At 49.1% G+C, this 20419-nt stretch overlaps 1 protein-coding gene across 1 annotated transcript in view; it reads right to left on the bottom strand.

Moving 5' to 3' along the window:
• Positions 1-20419, bottom strand: part of LOC139055309 (uncharacterized) — a 96509-nt gene that overhangs the window by 55951 nt on the left and 20139 nt on the right. Inside the window, exon 3 of the mRNA XM_070532754.1 lies at positions 12748-12816. Coding sequence (XP_070388855.1) covers positions 12748-12816 — 69 coding nt within the window. The remainder of the gene's footprint in view (positions 1-12747; positions 12817-20419) is intronic.

The raw sequence follows: 20419 nt of genomic DNA, 5'->3' as shown, positions 1-20419 counted from the left end.
AAGGCGCAGCAGAAAAAAAGGAAGTCGCGGTTGCGCTCATAATAAAAACGGCGACCTGCTATTGTGCCTCCTGCAATACGGCCTGTTGAAGTTGCAACACTGGTGGAGCTGCTGGAGCCTCAACCCCATGCGGACAAACCCTATTCGGAATCTTATACCCAGTTCCGAAGCTCCACCTCTCGTAGCGAATCCAGTGCCCCGTTTCAGTCGGCGACTGCTCGGCCTGAGCCCGGACGTCACTCCTGTTGCGACTCCCACAAGCATGACTACATCAGCGGCGCTTCTTCCTCCATCACAAACAGTGGCTAGCCTTTTCCCAGGTTATGGTGGCTAGAGGGGGAGGTGTCAGCATCAGCTGGGCTGCGCCGCGTATGGCGGTGCGGCATTTTTTCATGACAGCGACAGGTGGCGCGCTCGTCGTCCCCGAGATGCCTAGCGTGATGTGTTTGAGCAAACTCTCCGGCTCCAAGCGCGCGTCGTGAAGTCTGTGGTGAAGTTAGCTTCGCCTTCCCCGCTTTTGTTTGCTTGTCATAAGAAGTTCTGAGTAACCTTCTTGACCCACGCCACTGGAAAAATTTGGTCGGTATGCAGAGTATGCTGGATGATCTCCTGGATGTGGGCCACCTAAATGAAGTTCACGAGATGGTAAAGCATTGTGGTGCGATGCCAGATCATCGTGAAATGGTGGGATCAAATAGCGACTCTCGCATACCCTACTACGTTAGCGAGTATGTTACCAGGAAAATGCTAATGAGAACAAAGTGCGAATAGTGTTCTCTAGCTGTTGCTTCAAGCAAAAGACTCGCGCTTGCTTCCGGAAGAGTCGTGCCTTACCAACCACATGGATAGAGGCGGCCTACTTTACCCATCTCAGGCACTAAAGTACTTGGTTGCTGCGATGGAAGGTGCCTTCACGCATTGTTTCAGCTTTAACAAGTTGAAGGCTGACAGCATCATGGGCCTTATTTCCTGCCTGTCAATAAATAAGCTGGATATGGTTGGCTGTGCGCAGCATAGCGTAGAAATCACCAACCAAGTGATACGGCTTTTTGTCATCACGAGGTTGCACGTCCTTGTCGCAGGAGAGAACGCATCGAAGCAAGGGAAGCGAGAAAAAATTAAGTACCTAAGTTGAGGCGCACAACATAACTGCATAACTGCAAAGTTTATATCAGCAAGACCAACATAAGGCGTTTGTATATGTAAAACAGGAATTGTTCACATCACATTGTATGCCCAGAAATATCTGAATATCTGAACAGAATTTCCCACCCGACAAATTATTGTTTGCACTGCACCTTGTTCACCGTTTCTGGGTATATACCTCCGATATATATTGGATCTGCGCTCCATTTCGTGTCATATTGTTTGTTTGAGAGCTAACAACCGTGTATATAGAGTCGTGTGCATTATTTTATTAACAATAAATATTCTTTTTAAGGCATTTTTGGCATTATTTGAGCGGTACTAAATACGCGAACTTAGTTCTTTGCAGGTTTCTAATATTGGAAACCAAATTTCCCTTAACGTTCTTATACTATGCTGAGTTTTGACCATTGGTGCCTACAGTTCTACCTTTCATTGCCAAATTAAATAAACTTGAAATAATCATGGTTCACTCGAGCGGCCCGTTTCAACTGAGACACGCACTTCAATGAGGCGCGCACCAACCAGTAGACGATTAGGCGAAGCGCCTGTAGCTCAAGGCACTACTAAAGTCACGCCAGACATAACTGCATACGGCACCCCATAATAGTCCCTTAAAATGTTAAAGCGGCATTGGCAAACTGCAAACAACCGCCTAGTGCGGAAGCTTTCTGTTTGGTGCAAATATGAGTTTCACAAGTGTTGCACTGAGCGCGAAGCTAAAGCGCGGCGATAAAATGACCAAAATTTAGTACATTGTACGTTAGCCCAGCTGCAGTGATAAAGTCGCCTAGCCTTTAAAATGATTTTCCGATGCACGTATTGCGTCCCAAGAAGCCGCGGAGCGAGAAAGCACTTCACAGCGGAACCAAATAACCGCAGCGGACCTTAGCCAGCGTACGGGAGGCATCTCGGAGCCGACTGCAGCGCCGCCGCATCGTCCTGAAAAAATGCTGCCTCTCCAGCGCTCCGATGCCGACACCTCCCCCTCTAGCCACCATACCCAGGTGACTCTTGAACACCCTCGCGTCTCCGAAATATTCCCCGACGATGCTTTTGAAGATGTTGAGGACTGGCTTGACCAGTACGAACTCCTCGCTCTGGTAAATCGCTAGAACGACCAACAAAAGCTCGCCGATGCTAAAAAAACAGCGCTTGTACATGGTGCACGAACAGGGAACCGAGCTTCCAAACGTGGAGCAATTTTGTCGTCAGCTCCTCGATACATTCACGAGCTCGGACCGGCGCGATCGCGTGCAACAACTTATTGAGGCTCGGGTACAGAAACCCAACGAAACCATCGCCATGTTTGCGGAAGATATGGCCCGTCTATTTCCCCGAGCTGACCCCGATATGACCGAGGCAAAGAAAGTGTGTCATCTGATACGGGAAGTTAAAGAACCACTCTTGCCGGTCTTGTACGAAACCCGCCAACAACCGTCGACAAATCCATCAAGGAAGCGACTGCCATCGAGCAGGTGCTTCAGCACCGTTGCCGCCACTTGGACCGTGTTATGAACTTCAACCGCTGCACCACGATAACGGCTTTGTGGTCCCGTAGCGCTCGTCACCCGTTTCGTGACAGAGCGTTGGTAGCGAAGACTCCGAGCCTGGCGTCGATGAGAATAACAAAAGGGACTTTATACATTATATACAGGTTATCATACAGGACATGAACGGATCGGCACTGGGGCCGAGAGCTCACACAAACGCGACTGTTCTCGCACGACGGCGTCCGGCGAAAACGCGTGACACATCTCACCCCAGTCGGGAGCGACCCTCTCTCCAGGTGGGGTCGGCGGATCCTGTTTTTCGAGCGGCGTGTTGCTGCTTTTATAATCCCCGAGGCCCATTGTCACTCAAACGGCCCAATACAAAGTCAGCACACGACGGTCGTCCGAGGGGTCCAACCAGCGACCGCGCTGGCCACCCGGTTCAAAGTTCGCGCGCGCGGTGACCTCCAGGCAAGGGAGGTGCGGCGCCGGGCTGTCGGGCACACGCGAACACGTTTAAACACGCTGCTTCGCCGAGGCCTCTCCCGCACGAAGGCGCAGCATCTTGACTTGTGAAGGGAGAATTGTGGCGCTCGCAGGATAGATTCTGCATCTTGCAGATTCGGGATCCGGGCTTGTGGTAATGGCACAACAGCATCCCCGCCCTCAGATAAGGCGCCGGGAAGACGAGCTGCCTCCACGTGGCTCGGATGCCAGGCGCGCACGTTCGTCAGGCTCGTCCAAGTTCACGTCCAGTGTCGGGACGCCAGGTAACCTCACGTGCCCAGGTCCGACTCGCCAGGACAGGAGCTCTGCTCACCACGTCGTCGCCAAGGCACCTTGACCAGCTCCGCTCGGGTCGTTCCTAAGACCTTGCTTCTCGCCACTGGTCCCGCTTGGTCGTTCTGCAGCTTGCAAAATCGACCGGCAAAAGGCAACACCCAACACGAACAAGTGCCCTCTGTCTCCCGTCAAACACCAGACAAAGCCATAATTCAAATCAACCTAATTAATCGCTATCCCCTTTTGCCCCCGCTGCAACAAGAGGCAGGTGTACGATCTAGCACACAAGGCTCAAACAATCAGTTTTCAAATCAACAACACACCAAAATAGAAACAATTATTAATCAGCAATAATAATTACAAATAGAATGGTCCCCTTGAAATCGCTTTGGACCGAAAACATACTTCTGAGGAAGCAAATGAGGTCATTCATTTTTCCCGGCGATATTTTCGCGGAATCTGAAGCTGCTTATATTTGCGACCCTGCTTATCCGTGTAGCGGCGGTACAATAAGCCAGGTTCCTTGCCAAATGAAACCCCCTTTTTTTCCACTCCCCGTTTGACGCTCTTCCTCAGATCGGCTAATGAACAATCTTCCTGTTGCTCGCGAATCAGACTTTTTCTTTCAACTGCAGCCTGCTCCTGCCGGCTGGCGGAAACCGGAGCGAGTGCGGAGCCCGCGTCGCCTAATTGCGGCGTCGAGTCTATATCTCGGCTAGCACTGCACGCGTCACTCCCACTCACTTCCAGGACCCGCTCGTCTAGGCCAGCCTCCGAGCTCTGCCTCTCCCGTGACTGCTCGCCACTCAAGTTACCGTGATCGGTCCGTGTGCCGCACCGCCTTTCGCTTCCCGACGCTAAGTCAAGTTCCCTCGACAGCGGGCGCGCTTTGGATCGCGTGGGGGCCATGTACGCCACGTCGGCAAAGAATGATTTGCCGTGATCCCTCAGCAACTGCTCCGAGCTATTTGAGAAGAGGTAGGAAAATTGCTCCGGGAGGGCGGCTGACACAGCGGCTTCGGTGTTAAGTTTTCCAAATTCTCCTTCAATGCTAACCGTTGCGATCGGTAAACAGACACTCTCCTTCTCGGCCACTTGCCGTATCCTAACGCACTCTCCCGTAAAATCACTCGAGGAGACGAAAGACGGGTGAACAACGTCCATAGTTGCTGCAGAGTCCCGCAGTGCTCGGCACTTCTTGCCGTTTACCTTAATTTCCTGCACATAGGGCTCCAATAGACGTATGTTCTTGTGAGTTTCCCGTATCGTTGCAAAAGCAATTCTCTCTGGGCAGCTTGCAGCGATGTGCCCTTGCTTTTTGCAATTGTAGCAGGTTAACGGTCTCCGTTTTTCAAAAGAACGCGTCATTTCGTTTCGCTGTTTCGGACCATCGTCATCATTCTGAGATGCATTCTGTCCATCCCTTACAGTTTCTTTGGGAAGGGACTCGTCGTCCTGAAACTCGCGACGCGTGATTTCCTTCCGTTCGTCGGGCTTCCCGTAAAACACATCTCTCCTATCTGCTTTTTCTACACGCACTGCCTTGCTGTGCAAGCTGCGGCGGGTGTAATACTCTTCCGCTAACTCTGCTGCCTTGTTTAGCTTAACCTCCTTTAGCCTATCTTGCAGCCAGAGCCGGACATCCTCATCAATGCAACGGTAGAACTGCTCCAACGCGATGCATTCGACAATTTTGTCGCGGTCGTCGTAAACCTCTTCGCCCTTCAGCCATTCCACCAGGTCGGCTTTTAGACGGAACGCGAAGTCAACATTCGACTCCTTACCCTTTTTTGCATACCGGAACCTCTGCCGGAAAGCTTCGGGCGACAATTTGTACTTCCGCAGTAGCGCTTCCTTCACATCACTGTAGCTCTCAAACGCCTCTTTCGATAAGCAAGTTATTACGTCTGATGCCTCCCCAGGAAGCAACGCTAACAGATTCTGTGCCCAGAGGGATCGCTCAATGCTATTCCGTTCGCACACGTGCTCAAATTTCACGAGGTATTTGGCCATATCCTCTCCGACGACAAAGGGTGGAAGTTGATCGCGTATTCTTGGAACATTAGAAGTGAGACTAGGCGCTGGCGAGCTATTTCGGGTCTCCAACTCTTTCATTTTAAGCTCGTGCTCCCGTCGCTCCCTCTCTCTCCTTTCCTCCTTTTCCTCCTCGCGACGTTGCTGTTCTCTCCTTTCCTGCTCGCAACGTTCCTTCTCCCTTTCCTCCCCTTCCCGCCGTTCCTTGATATCCGCCCAGGCCTCTGCGGCTTCCTCCGCCGTTACGTCCCCAGTCCTCATGACCTCAAGGATCGCATTCTTTCTTTTAGTTGAGCCCAACTCAATGCCCAACTCCTCACAAATTTCGAGAAGTTCCTTCACCTTGTACTTCTCCATCGTTCACACTGTCCTCCTGCTGTTTACCCTTTTTGAATATACCTGCCGTACGCTACTACAACACTACTAGTAACACATATGCAAGTATATCACACACTGCCCTGTTTACCCCCTCAGCATCCCCTGGTTTTCAAAACGCTCTTACTAGGCTTGAAACACACAAGGTTATCACAATGCAACACCAAATCCTTCCCTAAGCTACTATAACCTGTGTCAGAGAAAGTCTGGTGTTTGAGGTAAACTTCAGGCACTCACCGCGCCGAGGTAGCTGATGCCGGTCAATCCCGTAGCTGCCATCCAGTGTTACGAACTTCAACCGCTGCACCACGATAACGGCTTTGTGGTCCCGTAGCGCTCGTCACCCGTTTCGTGACAGAGCGTTGGTAGCGAAGACTCCGAGCCTGGCGTCGATGAGAATAACAAAAGGGACTTTATACATTATATACAGGTTATCATACAGGACATGAACGGATCGGCACTGGGGCCGAGAGCTCACACAAACGCGACTGTTCTCGCACGACGGCGTCCGGCGAAAACGCGTGACACATCTCACCCCAGTCGGGAGCGACCCTCTCTCCAGGTGGGGTCGGCGGATCCTGTTTTTCGAGCGGCGTGTTGCTGCTTTTATAATCCCCGAGACCCATTGTCACTCAAACGGCCCAATACAAAGTCAGCACACGACGGTCGTCCGAGGGGTCCAACCAGCGACCGCGCTGGCCACCCGGTTCAAAGTTCGCGCGCGCGGTGACCTCCAGGCAAGGGAGGTGCGGCGCCGGGCTGTCGGGCACACGCGAACACGTTTAAACACGCTGCTTCGCCGAGGCCTCTCCCGCACGAAGGCGCAGCATCTTGACTTGTGAAGGGAGAATTGTGGCGCTCGCAGGATAGATTCTGCATCTTGCAGATTCGGGATCCGGGCTTGTGGTAATGGCACAACAACCGCCAGACCAACAACATGCCACTCAGCTCCGCAGCTAAGATTATTAACCACGCTTCTTTACGGGACATGATTCGAGAAATCCTGAGTGAAGAGGTGCCAGCCCTCGGTATTCCTCCTACAGAATCGCCGGTCGTTTCTGTTGCCAAAGTCGTGCGCCAGGAGTTGATGCAAGCCTGCTCCTCACCAGCGTTGGTGGGCTCGGGGCTCGGTGGCTGTGCCACGATACAGTCCACTAAACTGCTGCTGTCTAATATGCAGGTGCTCATGATGGCACTGATCGGCGCAGCTCTCCGCGCTACCATCTCGGCTGTCCCACACGCAACTTCAAACTGCCTGGAACCGTGTCTTGGCCGTGCCCCTGCTGTCTATCGCCAAGTCACGCTAGCCCTCCCTACGCTTCTACTAGCGCCGCCTGTGACGAGCGTGATCAGCCCTACCAGAGGGGAGCTGCCTGCGTCAGCAACATCTGGCTGATCACCTAGCTATAAAAGACCAACGCCTTCACGCGCCAACCTGTGGGCTCGGTGGCTGTGCCACGATACAGTCCACTAAACTGCTGCTGTTTTATGTGCAGGTTAGTCAGTGTTATAGTCTTTACGCTAAGAAATCAAGCGCCTATGTTTTGGTACTGCTGCCGAGCCCCCAGTGTCTGTTTGCCATCGCAATGAATTGTATTCATGTCTCGCGCTCTTTGCTGCTACTGTCAGGCGACATAGAAACTAACCCCGGTCTTGACTCGAACGCTATACTAACTGAACTAAACAAATGTCCGCTGTAAATCACAGTTAATTAACGAGATTAAAGGTTTAAAAAGCGAACTAGTCGAGACTAACAATCCGATTTCCGAACTAAACAGAAGAATGCATGCCGTCGAGAGCCACTGTAAACACATTGAGGGCCTGCAGCGGCAGGTTGAAACTTTTAAGACTTCTGCGGCCGTGACGACACGGGCAATCTCCGATATAGAAGCGTGCATCGATGACGCAGAAAGCCGGGCCCGCCGCAACAACCTTATTTTCTTCGGTATCCCCGACCCAAGTGCGTCGGAATCCGCCGCTCAGGCAGAGGAAAAAATCATTCGGCTTTGCGCAGACCAATTAAACATGACCGTGAATCCTGAGGAGATTGAACGTGTGCATCATCCCGGCCACAATTCTGATAACCGCGACCGCCCGATAATCGTAAAATTGCTTTTTTTTATAAAACAAAAGAAACAATTGTGTCTAACGGCCGCAAGTTGAAAGAGACTAACTATAGCGCTCGCGAAGACTACTCTCGTACTGTGCAAAATGCCCGAAAACATCTTTTGGCTTTTGCGAGGACCAAGTCAGCTGCATTTTCATTACGTTACAAAAGTCTGTTTATAGGATCTGCTAAGTACAGGCATGACGAAACTACAATATGTGTAAAAGAAATCCAATAGCAACCGCTGCATCACTGTCATCCAACACACCGTTCGATAACGACAACCCGCCCTAACAGTACTATTTCAGCAATATATTCTAACATACGTAGCTTCCTTTCCAAACGTGACGTTGTATCTAATCTGGTTTTATCTTCTGGATGTAACTTGTTGATACTTAAAGAAACCTGGCTAACCGCTGACGTATCCGACGCGGAGGTCATGGATGACCTACCTGGTTTCCATGTTTTCCGTCACGATCGCCAGCACTCTAGAGGCGGCGGGTTGCTCATCGCCGTTAGTAATACGATACCCTGCTCCGTTGTTCACAACCCAAGTGACCTTGAAATAATATGGCTACTCTTTCGTGCAACCCCGCAAAATATTTTACTTGGCGTTTGCTACCGCCCCCCGCGAGCAGACACTAGCTTTACTGAGAAGCTCAACTGCGTCCTAGATGCACTAATGAAAAAATACACTAACGCTCAGATTTTGCTCTTTGGAGACTTTAATTTCCCTAATATCAATTGGGATAGCTATCCACCTTCGTCGCGTAGTACAACCGAAAATGATTTCCTCGAAGTCTGCTTTAATTTCAACTTAACCCAGCTAGTCTTATAACCAACACGCGTAATGAATGACTCGGCCAACATTTTAGATCTCATATTAACTAACAATCCGTCTAGCCTATCTTCGATGTCTTATCTCCCGGCAATTAGCGACCGTTAAGCAATCCACACTGTTTTTAACTTTACCTTTCCAAAACGAGAATCATGTAATAAAATAATACGCCTATAGAACAAAGGCAACTACGAAGCCATTTACAACGAACTTATGTCCTTCTACCCCACTTTCAGTGATGAATTCCACAACCGCACACTTGAAGCAAATTGTTTGATCGTCTAACAAAAAATCACCGACCTTGCTAATAACCACATTCCAGCTGTTTCAGTACCGACTTACAGCAATAAACCTTGGTTCACAAAAAAATTATCAACTTTAGAAAACAGGAAAAAAACGATTTTTTTCGGTTGGCAAAGCAAATGAATTGTGCTGTGGCCTGGGACAAATATTTCCAGGCAGATAAAGTTTATCTCTCAGCTATACGCTGCGAAAAACACTCCTTTTTCCATGGCACATTGCCTTGTGTACTAAGCACGAACCGCCAGAAATTCTGGCAATTTCTAAACCTCAAGCCACCGGATGCTATCACTATCTCCGACCATAACGATATAGTAATCCCCGAAGAAGAGTGTGCCGATGCATTTAACCGCGCCTCTTCATCGGTACTCACAACTGAACCTGATGCTCTTTTATCTACACCACCGTCACCTGTGCAATCTGTTATGTCACCCATCGAATACACTGAACATGGCATAACGGCAATAATTGAAAGGCTAAAACTCTCATCGTCATCGGGGGCGGATGACATCAACTCTAAACTGTTAAAAAATAGTAAGCTCATCTGCGCGTCACACTTTAGATTATTCTTCTCACAGTCTTTACTCTCCTGTAGCATCCCCGTCACCTGGAAAAAGGGCAGGTCGTTCCAATCTACAAATCAGGTAATAAAAACTCACCTCGTAACTACAGACCGATTTCCCTAACCAGCGTACCCTGCAAGATAATGGAGCATGTCATTTTCACCCAAATTATACACTTCCTTGACCCTAACAACTTCTTTCACCGATCCCAACATGGTTTTCGTAAGGGTCTCTCGTGCGAAACGCAACTTGCTGTGTTCGTCCATGACTTACACGTTAATCTAGATGCTAACGCCCAAATCGATGCCATTTTTCTGGATTATGCTAAAGCATTTGATAAGTTACCTCACCAACGCCTAATACTCAAGCTCTCCCAGCTGAACCTGCACCCCGACATCTTAAATTGGGTTATTGAATTTATTTTATTGGAGGCCCGGTTTTAAAAGTTTTTAGGTATGCCGACGATTTTTTGATCTTTTTAAAAGATCGTAATGACATTTCTTTTGAAGAGTCTGTACAACAGGTCTTAATTACCTTTAATGATCACGGTAAAAGTCTGGCTTTTACCCATGAAGTTCCGCAAAATGGTGAGATACGTTTTTTAGACCTCAGGCTGAGGATAACTAAGGGACACACCTGTTGGGCATATTTCCCACGTGCAAAGAAAGAACTTTTGCCCTATGAATCATCCCACTCAAAGACCGTGAAAAGAGCAATTGCATCGCTCTGCATGGAATCGGCGCTTCAAAAGTCGTGCCCGCACGAAATGCTTTTTAGTTTTGACTATCAGGTTCGCAGGCTATTGGCCGCAGGTTTCCCTTGCTCGGTCCTCGTAGCTGTCGCTGATACCCTCCTGAAGAAATTTGGGCCCTGACGAATGAAGGCTGCCCCTGAACGCGTGAAGACCAAACCTGAGGTGATGCCTTACATTCATAAGGTTTCACACAACCTCAAAAAGGTGGCCAGCAGGCACAACGTGCCGCTCGTTTTTTCTGCGCCAAACAAGTTGGCGAGGCTGTGCCCCCGCATCTGCGGTGAAGGTCAGCGCGGTTGCAAAAAGCAGCATGAAGATGTCTTCGTCAGGTGTGCCCTAGGAGTGGTATACCTTATTCCCCTGTCCTGCGGCAAGTGCTATATCGGGCAGACGGGGCGTTGCCTCAATGATCGCTGAAGGGAACACTCTCAAAACATAACAAAACAAGACAAACTTGCGAATTTAGTTTCGCATGTGATGGTTTGTGAGTGCGTGCCACGGTTTAAAGAAGCAAAGGTTCTGGGCAGAAGTGCAAGTGCAAAAGCTAGAGTTTTGCTGGAAGCTTTCCACAGAAAAAAAGGCGGGTCTGTGAATCAGCGATCCTTCAATAAATTTGTACTCGGCTGAGCGCACACTTCTGGGCAAATTGGAAAAACCATAACGGTATGGCTTTTCTTCAATTGGTCATGTGTTCACTTCTTGCTGCTCGGGAGTTTTATCATCTCGCTTAGCGTGCATGACACTGTTTTTGATATGGCGATAAAGAAGGCTGGTGAAGTTCGGTTGTGCGCATGTGTTGTGATTCTTTTAAATATAGAATTTTTGCGAAAAATAAACCAGTTGTCAGTAGCGTTTCTTCGTCATCGTGTCGTCTTTTCTTCGTGTGTCCGTTCCTATTTAGCGCTACCATCAGTTTTAAAGTAATACTCCCATCGAGGGGTTTTTAAGGAAATAAAAGTGAAAAGTGAAGCCCCATGTCCAGCAACATGCCCAGCAACAGATCCACCGGCCTATGCCGACATGGTCCAACATCCTCCCCCTTTGCCGCCGGTAACGCCATTTCAGTCACTACCTGTTCCCGTGCCGTAGGGGCAACGGGAGTCTGTGAGACGACCTCCAGTTCACCATACCGACCTGTTGCGTGCAGCCGAGAGTCGACCACTCTGCTTCAATTGCGGCGAACCAGGTCACATTGCCCGTTACTGCCCCCATTCAGATTCTGGAGCAGGCTCCTTTTTGCCTGCCGCTTCTCTGCACTTCGATGACCGTCGCGCCCCGAACAGTGATCAGCTGTGACCCCGTCAACCAGATTTACCACGTCGTCACTTGTAGTCCCCATTACCTGTGCGTTACACTTCCCCAAACAGCCAGACTTTCACCACTGACATCGGCAGGGCTGGTTGCTCCCCTAGTCCGCGCCGGGGAAGCTAACGGCAGCGACCTCCGGGAGGAAGGTTGTCTTGTATCGAGGCGCCCAAAATACCCTACACGCTCCTTATGAAGACGATATGATGACGACGAATGTTAACGCCGACCAAGACGGCATGACGACGACGAGTATTTATGCCGATGAAGACCACATGACGACGACGAATACTACTTACGCCAACGACGTTGCCCATGCCGATCTCAGCATTCGGGTGGATGGACATCACATCAATGCACTTGTTGACACTGGCGCAGAATCCTCGATAATGCGGAAAGACCTGGCCGACTACATTAGGAAAGGGAAGGTGCCATGGACCGGGCCCCACATAAGGAGTGCCTGGGGTCAATTAGTGACACCAACGGGAACATGCACCGCCCGAATACACATCGGTGATTCCAGCTTCCTTGCCACTTTCGTCATTCTGCCCGACTGCTGCAAAGACCTCATCTTGGAGATGGATTATCTGCGAGATCAGGCACAGTCATAAAAATTCCGGAACGTATGGTGACATTTTCTGCCAGCCCATATGGCGACACCATGAATGATGGGAAACATGAGTGTTTGCGAATCGCCGATGATGTGACTCTTCAGCCACGATCCTCAAATTGTTAAATGCTAAATTGAGGTGTAATTATAAAAAGGCAGCTCAGATTCTGTGCCTCCTTTTAGGCTATGTCCAAGGAAAGAAAATACAGAGACATAACAAAAATGAATCCTGGTATGGCGATGACATTACCCAAAATGTATGCTTGCTCGATTTTCATACAAAGTGAAGGAAAACAATATGCTTTAATATGTGCGAAAAACATACGAATCATTACCCAGGCAGATATTTAAACGTATAGTGACGACATTGTGTTCTATTCACGAATACGAATATTCTCGACCTTCTTTGTGTATGGCTAGTTGAAACAATCAGGCTTACCTGTTTCGAGAAGCTGTCGGGCAGTCCAAGAAAGTTCATTGACTGGAGGGTCCATTTCATCTTCGACGTCTGAAAACAGTGAAAAATTATAGCGTTCTGCAACATGTGGCGTAGTGTAAGGCTTCAAGTGGAGACAAGCAAAACAAAGAAATATGCTAAATGAGTTGTTCCTTACAGAATTATGTAATCAGCACATTAAGGGCGGTGGAGAAAGCATCAGACATTACCGACTGCCAAGTAAGTGAACTCCCTAGGGCGGCGTGTTAACACTATGATTGGTTTGAAATAAAGTAACAATATGAAAATATAAGCATCTAGGCAAAAAAGAAAGAAAACTGATGTAAGAGTGCTCTAGCAGCCATCGTCATCTCCCTTGGCTGCCTTTATATATATGGTGCGCTGCAGCGGGTATGTGTCGTGCGTCGAGGTCAGAGGAAAATGGGAGGAGATTAAAAAAGAGCTTCTTCGGCTTCTGCCATTGGTCCGAATGGAGGCAAACAGCCATCTGTTATGTGAGCTGTTCCTTCAGCGCCTGCCACAGAATCTGGTAGTCACAATGTCACGCATCATGTAACCGCAGACCTCCCAGTGTTCTGCCGACCCAGACACCTTGCTGGAGACCGCTTTGCCATCGCACGGAGAGAGTTCGAAAACATGCTGCAACTGGGCATCATCCGTCCTTGGTCGAGCAGTCGGTCTCCAGCTCCCCAAATGGTACGAAAGTGTGACCCATGCGATTGGCGCCCATGCGGCGGCTACGTGCGCCCAACACAGACACCGTCCCGGATCGCTATCCATTCCCTCACATTCATTACTTCGCAGTCAACCTAGCTGGAATTGTAACATTTAACAAGCTAAATGAAGTGAAGGCCTACCATTGAATCTCTGTCGAGCCAGCGGATATCCAAAAGTCTGCAACTGCGACACCATTCGGTCTTTTCGAGTACGTTCACAAAGCGTTCGGGCTCAGAAACGCTGCTCAGACGTCCCAGAGGTTTATGAACGAAGTCACCCAGAGACTCCCCTTCATCTTTGCATTCCCCGATGGCCTCCTGGTGGCTATTATTTCCTCCGAGCGGTAAACTATTTACTCCTATCTTCTCGGCTATAGGAACATGGCCTTTTCATCAACCCCGCAAAGTGCGTCTTTGGTGTCAACGACATTGGGTTCCTCGGACACCACTTGACTGCCGAAAGAATCTGACCGTTTCAAAAGAAAGTTCGAGCGTCTCCGGGAGACCTCCGTGAGTTCCTTGGGCTGCTCAACTTCCACCGCTGTTTTCTTCCCAACATCGATCGAATTATTACACCACTGACCGACCTTCTCAAGATCCCTAAAGCTACGCCCGCTCCACTGTCCTGGACATCCGACGCCGAACAGTCCTTCCAGGGTGCCCAAAACGCAGTGGCAGATGCCACCCTGCTTGTACATTTTCTACATGTTGCGCCAATGCGTCCTATCAACGATGCATCTAGGGCGGCTGTCGGCGCCATTTTACAAAAGTTCCAGCGTACCTCACGGTGCTCGCTAGGGTTTTTATCTCATACTGAAGCCTGCAGAAACACGCTATAGCACGTTCAGTCACGAACTGCTTGCGGTACAGGCCCTTTCGCTGTTTGCGAACATAGGCCCTGGACAGCTTCCGGTTTCGCCCATCGACGTAGCCCGCTAAATGTAGCGAGAAAAAAAGGGATTGGTTGCAATATCAAGTAGCAGGAGTGCGTTAAAATCTAAGCACGCAAATTTTCAGCGCGCTTCATGTGAACTTAACGACAGTTTTACAAGTGAATGTGGCCGTTAGTTATACGAACATTTTATGTATTAGCCTTGATGGCGTAATGCGCATGTATTTTATCTCAAAACTTAACTATTGACTTTCCACACATTCAAACAACTAAAGGCACGCCTCGTGCTCCGGCGCAGTAGACTGATAAGGCCCGTGACCGGAAGTTCCTTGGGGCCGCGCTGTCTCTGCTGTTATCGCGCGAATGAAAACGTGTATACTTGGGCGTTTGGCATTTTCGATACCTGCTGGAAGGAACAAGCTCTCCCGTCCTGACGGATCACAAGCTCTCGACGTCGGCTTTTCGCGGTAATCACAACACTCATACCACACCTGAGTTATGGCACCTCAATTTCATCTCCGAGTTCACGATGTACATACGGTACACCGAAGGCCGAGTCACGGCAGCGGCACATGACTTCTCTCGTATCGACGCAATACCGATGGCTGTACTTCGAAGAAGTTGCCACGGCGCAGCGCTGAAAGTCGAACTTCGGGAACTCTGGTCCTCAACTATGTCATTAGCGCGGCCCGACGTGCCCCTACGATCGCTTGCGACCTGTAGAAGGGTCAAACACACCCGTTCTTTCCATTCCGACCCTGGAATCAAGCATTTCACAAGCTACACTGCGCAAGTTATCTCGTAATTCGTGCGACCCAGCGTCTAATTACTTCCAGCTTTGTGTGGCAGTGTGTGAACTATGACGAGTGGCCCTGGGCTCGCAAATGCCTTCACTGTCAATGCTACAAGACGACAGGACGCACGAAGTGGCCAATTCATTCATTCTCATTCATTGTATTTCGGCATTACGGTACATTACAGCATGTACAAAAATGCTGGGGGCACAGACTAAAATCCTGAAGCTTGACGGGGTCTCTACGCGATAGTTGCACTTTCGCAGGGGCAACAGGAAATGCTCGGATGCGACAGGCTTACAATGACAAAAATATACCTTCCAAAAATAAAACTCAGAGTGTTGAAATTAACATTAAAACGGAAAATACTTTGCTTTGATGCATGACATCAAAATTCATGAGCACTTGGAGGAACTTTCCAGCACAAGATTAAAACTCAACAGCAGCAGCATTACAAAAAACAGTGTTGATTGTTTGAAAGAGTGGGCAATGTATATGCGATCATTTGTTGGCCATAATTAGTACGGGCCCGTGGGGTAAACCAAAAAGTGATTTCTCGCGTGTCATAAACATGCATTCTTTCAGTGAAATTAGCAAATTCTTTCAAGCCCAGATTGTTTGTTTTTATGCATTGTTTGGAGCGTATCATTAGTAAAGAATCCTACAAGTCGACAACAGGTATTACGCTTAGGCTTTTATTGATGGGCCCTGTGCGTGCGTTATACGGAGCATTGACAATAAACGGAGAGCCTTTTCCTGTAATCTAGGTAGCCTCAGTATGTTGGAAATTGTGGTGTTCACCAGACAAGGTCGCAATAGCACAGTTTCGAAAGGAAAAGTGAATAATACAACAACAGTGTCAGGAGTGACAAGCGTAAATGAAGAAAGAAAAGAACAGAGGGAGTGAAGCGAGCGCGTGGAGCCGCCATCTTGGAGGAGGGGCGTGCGCAGAGAAGGACGTGGTGGCCGGGGCGCAGCGTTCCAGGAGAAGACGGCCGGAGATCGCCTCTCTGGGTCCTGTCCCAGCCATTCTTCTGCCAGCCTTGTCCAGTTGCGATTCGCTCGAAACGCTGTATGTATGCATCTAAGTCATCTCGCCTTTCATCAAATGCCATCATGGTGTTTCATCAATCGTCTTCAGTCATCGCTGGTGCCTGGCGTCACCGATGCCCCGGCCACGGTGTAAGAAGTAGCTTAGGTGAGAAGACGCCGTCGTAGGGCGCGCCGCGGTAAAGCTCTGCTTCTAGGGAGCGCCGATAGATGGCGCGAGAAACTGACGCCCTTTTGGCTTTGCTTTTCGCACGCCCTGTCACTGCACCCCGCTCATGGTGTTAGAAGCACTTTGCTCAAGGCATTGAAATTTTCCGTTTCAACACAGCGCTTTCAACGACTTTCGAGCGGTTTGTACTTACTGTGAGGTCTGGGCATTTGAACAATGTTAATAATGAGTTGCACGGTGCCGACAAAGTCTCACACCCAAATTGCAATCCACGTGCAGTAGGAAACAAACCAGGCGGAGGAATGGGTACCGGCGTGTTGTCGTTTCGCTGGAGAATGCATATAACTGATTTTTTCTTAATAACGTAAGCCGAGACCTCAGCAATACGATGGCATCAACGTGATCCCCCAAATTGCAGTTCACATGCAGTATGAAACAAATCAGGCAGAGGAATGATTGCCGGCTTGTGGTTCAGTTTTGGTGGAGGCTGCATATATGTTGCCTGAATGACGTAAGGCCTGAGCAATACGGTGGTATTAACATGATGTTATAGGACTTTGGAACAGCTGCTGGTGCGATCGCGTGGGCTGTCGCAATCGCGTGATGATACAGAGTAACGACGCTTTTTAATGACGCATGTAATATTTTAATCAACTTTATTTCGCATCACTTGTTCAAAAGCTTCAGTCGTACTGTTTGCTATTCCCCGCATATTTAGCATAAGATCACATCAACACGTGTTTTTTTTCTTTTCAGTTATTGATCGAATTTTAGAATCTTAAGTAAAAAAGCGATAACAGAAGAAGTAACCATATGTTCGATGAAAGCACACGGAATGCATAAAAGCAAGAAATTTCATGCTCAGTTCATTGAACAGGTCGTGTTTACACAAGCTTTGACATTCTGCGCAAGTCGTGGCTTTTTTTTTGCATCATGCTTGTTCTTCAATTGCCTGCAGTACTGACGCATGCGTAGGCATATATAGTAATGCAGCAACTTCACCAGAATTTCTTCTTTGTGCATACTGCAAGGAAACGTGAAGTGGAAATTGTCCAGCACGGCATCAGTAGTTTTGTCGTATGCATCCCTGTGACCTGCATACTTAGCGAACTTTTCTTCAGTGTATTTGAAGAAGTCAAAGAGGTACATATTTGGATGCGTGAGCCAGCCCCTGGTTTTGCAGTTAACGAGATCGGCTTCGGACACATTTGCGAGACCTTTTTTTCCCTCAAAGAGCAACCTTGCAAATGGAGCAGGCTGTTCAATTGCGAATTTTTCTTGACACGAACCCTGTAACATAGTAGACAATACAGTCTATTACAGCTGCGTCTGCGTCAGGCTCATCTAAATCGAAAACGTTGTCACACTCCCAGCTTCCTTCATCGATGAGCCCGTCAAGCCTTTGCTTCAATTAATGCAACTTTGCTGGACGTTGCGTTGCTGATCCCTTATATATCTCTCTGATATCAGCCAAAGTCACAACGGCGGCTTGGCTTTTATCAGGCACCGTACAATTCCCAAACTTCGGCGGTTTTACCAAAGAATACAAGCTCAGCATGCGGTACAGCTTTAGGAACGTGGGGAACGTTGGGTGCTCACTCTGGCCACCAGCTTGCCGGATTATGCCAAAGAAACGCTCCAGCGGGTCTTGGTTCATCTTCGCTGTCAATACATACTTGAAGCCGCAGTCCTTCAGCAGGCACAGATTTCAGAGTCACGCCTAGGCCTTCGGCGGTTTACTGCGTCAAAAAAAGGTTCTTGTGGATTTCACCGCTCACGACCTGTTGCTCCCACGAGTCCAGCCATCCGGATGCAGATTCTAGAACACAGAAATCCTTGCATTCCAGTTTTAAGCCTTCTGCGGGGAACCGCCAGTTTAAAGCGTCAAACAGATCATTAAAAAAGAGCGTGAACTCGACCATCGGCTCAACATTAGTTAAACATTAGCCTCTCTTTGCTTAGAAAATAATTCCTTTAGCCACGGAGTTGCTAAATATCTGAGTGCCAAGCTTTACCCGCATCCTCAGTATCTTGGAGGGGTTTACGTGATTGTATGTTATTTTTGGGCACACCTTTAGCTCTGCTTTGTTCTTGCCGTCCGCAACGAACAGGGCATCGTAACAGGACCACATTATCAGTTTTCTGCCTTTTTCAAAACGTATTTATCCAGAAGCCTGTTTCTGACGCACTTGAAGAGATGAGGAGTGTCGGACAGTACATACACTTTTCTAGAGATGTCCAATGAGTGCTCAAAGGAATTACGGACTTCACCCAGTGCACGAGTGATTCCGAGATGCCGCTTGCAACTGCCCCAAAAGCAGCTTGTTGCGCTTTGCCAGTCGTGCTCGTGACCGCTGAAGTGCTGACCTTGCATGTCGCAAAGCAGAAAGCTGCTGTTGCTGGGCAGGCGCCACCGACAATCTGAAACGCTTGAAAGGTATTTCCTGCTTGGCTCGCGCAGCTCGGCGATCAGCGTGGATCCTAAGGGTGTCAGCAAGGCCAGAACACAGACGACAGATTGCACCCTGAGGCCTTACCAAGAGGCATTTCTTGTGTCTCCAGGTCTTTTGAGAGTCCACAAAAGCACATTCAGGGGATACATCAGGGAAGTCCTTTAAACTTGGCCCTCCCCTGCACACATCTGTGCTGTCTATAACTTTCAACATGGATTCAACTTCAAGGCTTGACGTGGCGAAGGGACTTACCCCCACTGCAGTAGAGTCTATCAACTTATCGAAGATGTGGACTTGGACTGTCATGTCACTTTTGACATGGAGTGCCTTCCTGTTAAACAGTACCGACGATCCATCGCTTGTCCTATGCGCCACCGCAGCGTCAATAAACACAACGTCCCTCACGCCTGCTACGTCGATGAGATGTGCTGCCCATGAAGGCTGTGGTAGGCTAATGCAAGATACTGCACTGAAAACCTGTTCGAACAATGAATGAGATGAGTCATTCTCACTGGACTTTGCGCCCCAAGTCGTATCGTCGGAAGACGCTTCCACAGTGTCTGCTGAAGAAACATCTATGTTGCTCGCTGACCTCGGCACGTTGCTGTTGTCACTGCTCGGGTTACTCACAGAAGCAGCTGCGGGAAGCCCTGGCCGTCTCAATTGCTTTCGAGGGCTTTTAATCTTCCTGGAGAGGTAGCTTGGTGCACCTTCGAAAATACACGGCACAGCGTCTTTTGAAAGGCCCGCTCTTCTTGTTCCAGACATCAGGATATGACCGTCGATTTCCGCAGACCATGTCTTCAGGATAAAATGAGATGAGAAATGTTTTTTTCACAAACTCGATCCGTCCTTTGGAGTACGCGCTCTTTGCGAGGTATAGATCGTCTCCACGCTACAAGTCTTGCTTCTTCGTTTGGCGGCTTGAAAAGCGAGCACCTTTAACGCGACAGCGTTAAGGAGCTCGTGCCGCAGAAAAGCCGGTGTCGTCGGCGTCGGTGTCGGTGTCAGCGGCGTTGGCCGTGAGCGATAAATCCCAGAAGGCACTTCATAAATAAAAAACATTTTGCAAGATGGGCTGGTGGGAATCGCACCAGGGTCTCCGGAGTGTGACACGGAGACGCTACCGCTCAGCGACGAGTTCGTTCCTTCAAAACGGGACAAAATCGCCTCTAGTGAATGCGGTGTTGCCGTAGAAACGTGCCGTAGAAAGTTATACTGCGGTGTATATCGGTAAGTATGACCATGTAACTTACAGAAGTTGCAGTTTCACGAGTAGCGAAGTACTTTTCCGCTATATTTCTTCTGCGCTTTGCGCACACGCAGAGCCATCTTGCGGCAAACACAGAAGGCCCCCTCCTCGCAATGTACGGCGCTGCCATGACACGTGGCGCGCCACTCGCTCCATGATCGCGTCCGCCTTCATGGCGCGTCGGGGCCCGGCTATCTGTGCCGATCGCGACGTTTGCCTGGCGTAGCCCTTTTTGTTTGCAAGACTTGTAACCACCGTCGCAAAACAGTACGAAACACTTTCCCGTTATGCAGACTCATGAAACAGTTCGAAGGATGAGACGTACCTG

The sequence above is a fragment of the Dermacentor albipictus genome, chromosome 2, assembly GCF_038994185.2.
Source record: "Dermacentor albipictus isolate Rhodes 1998 colony chromosome 2, USDA_Dalb.pri_finalv2, whole genome shotgun sequence".
NCBI classification, from domain to species: domain Eukaryota; kingdom Metazoa; phylum Arthropoda; class Arachnida; order Ixodida; family Ixodidae; genus Dermacentor; species Dermacentor albipictus.
Note: the sequence above shows the minus strand (reverse complement) of the source record. Positions and strands in the feature narration are given on the sequence as shown.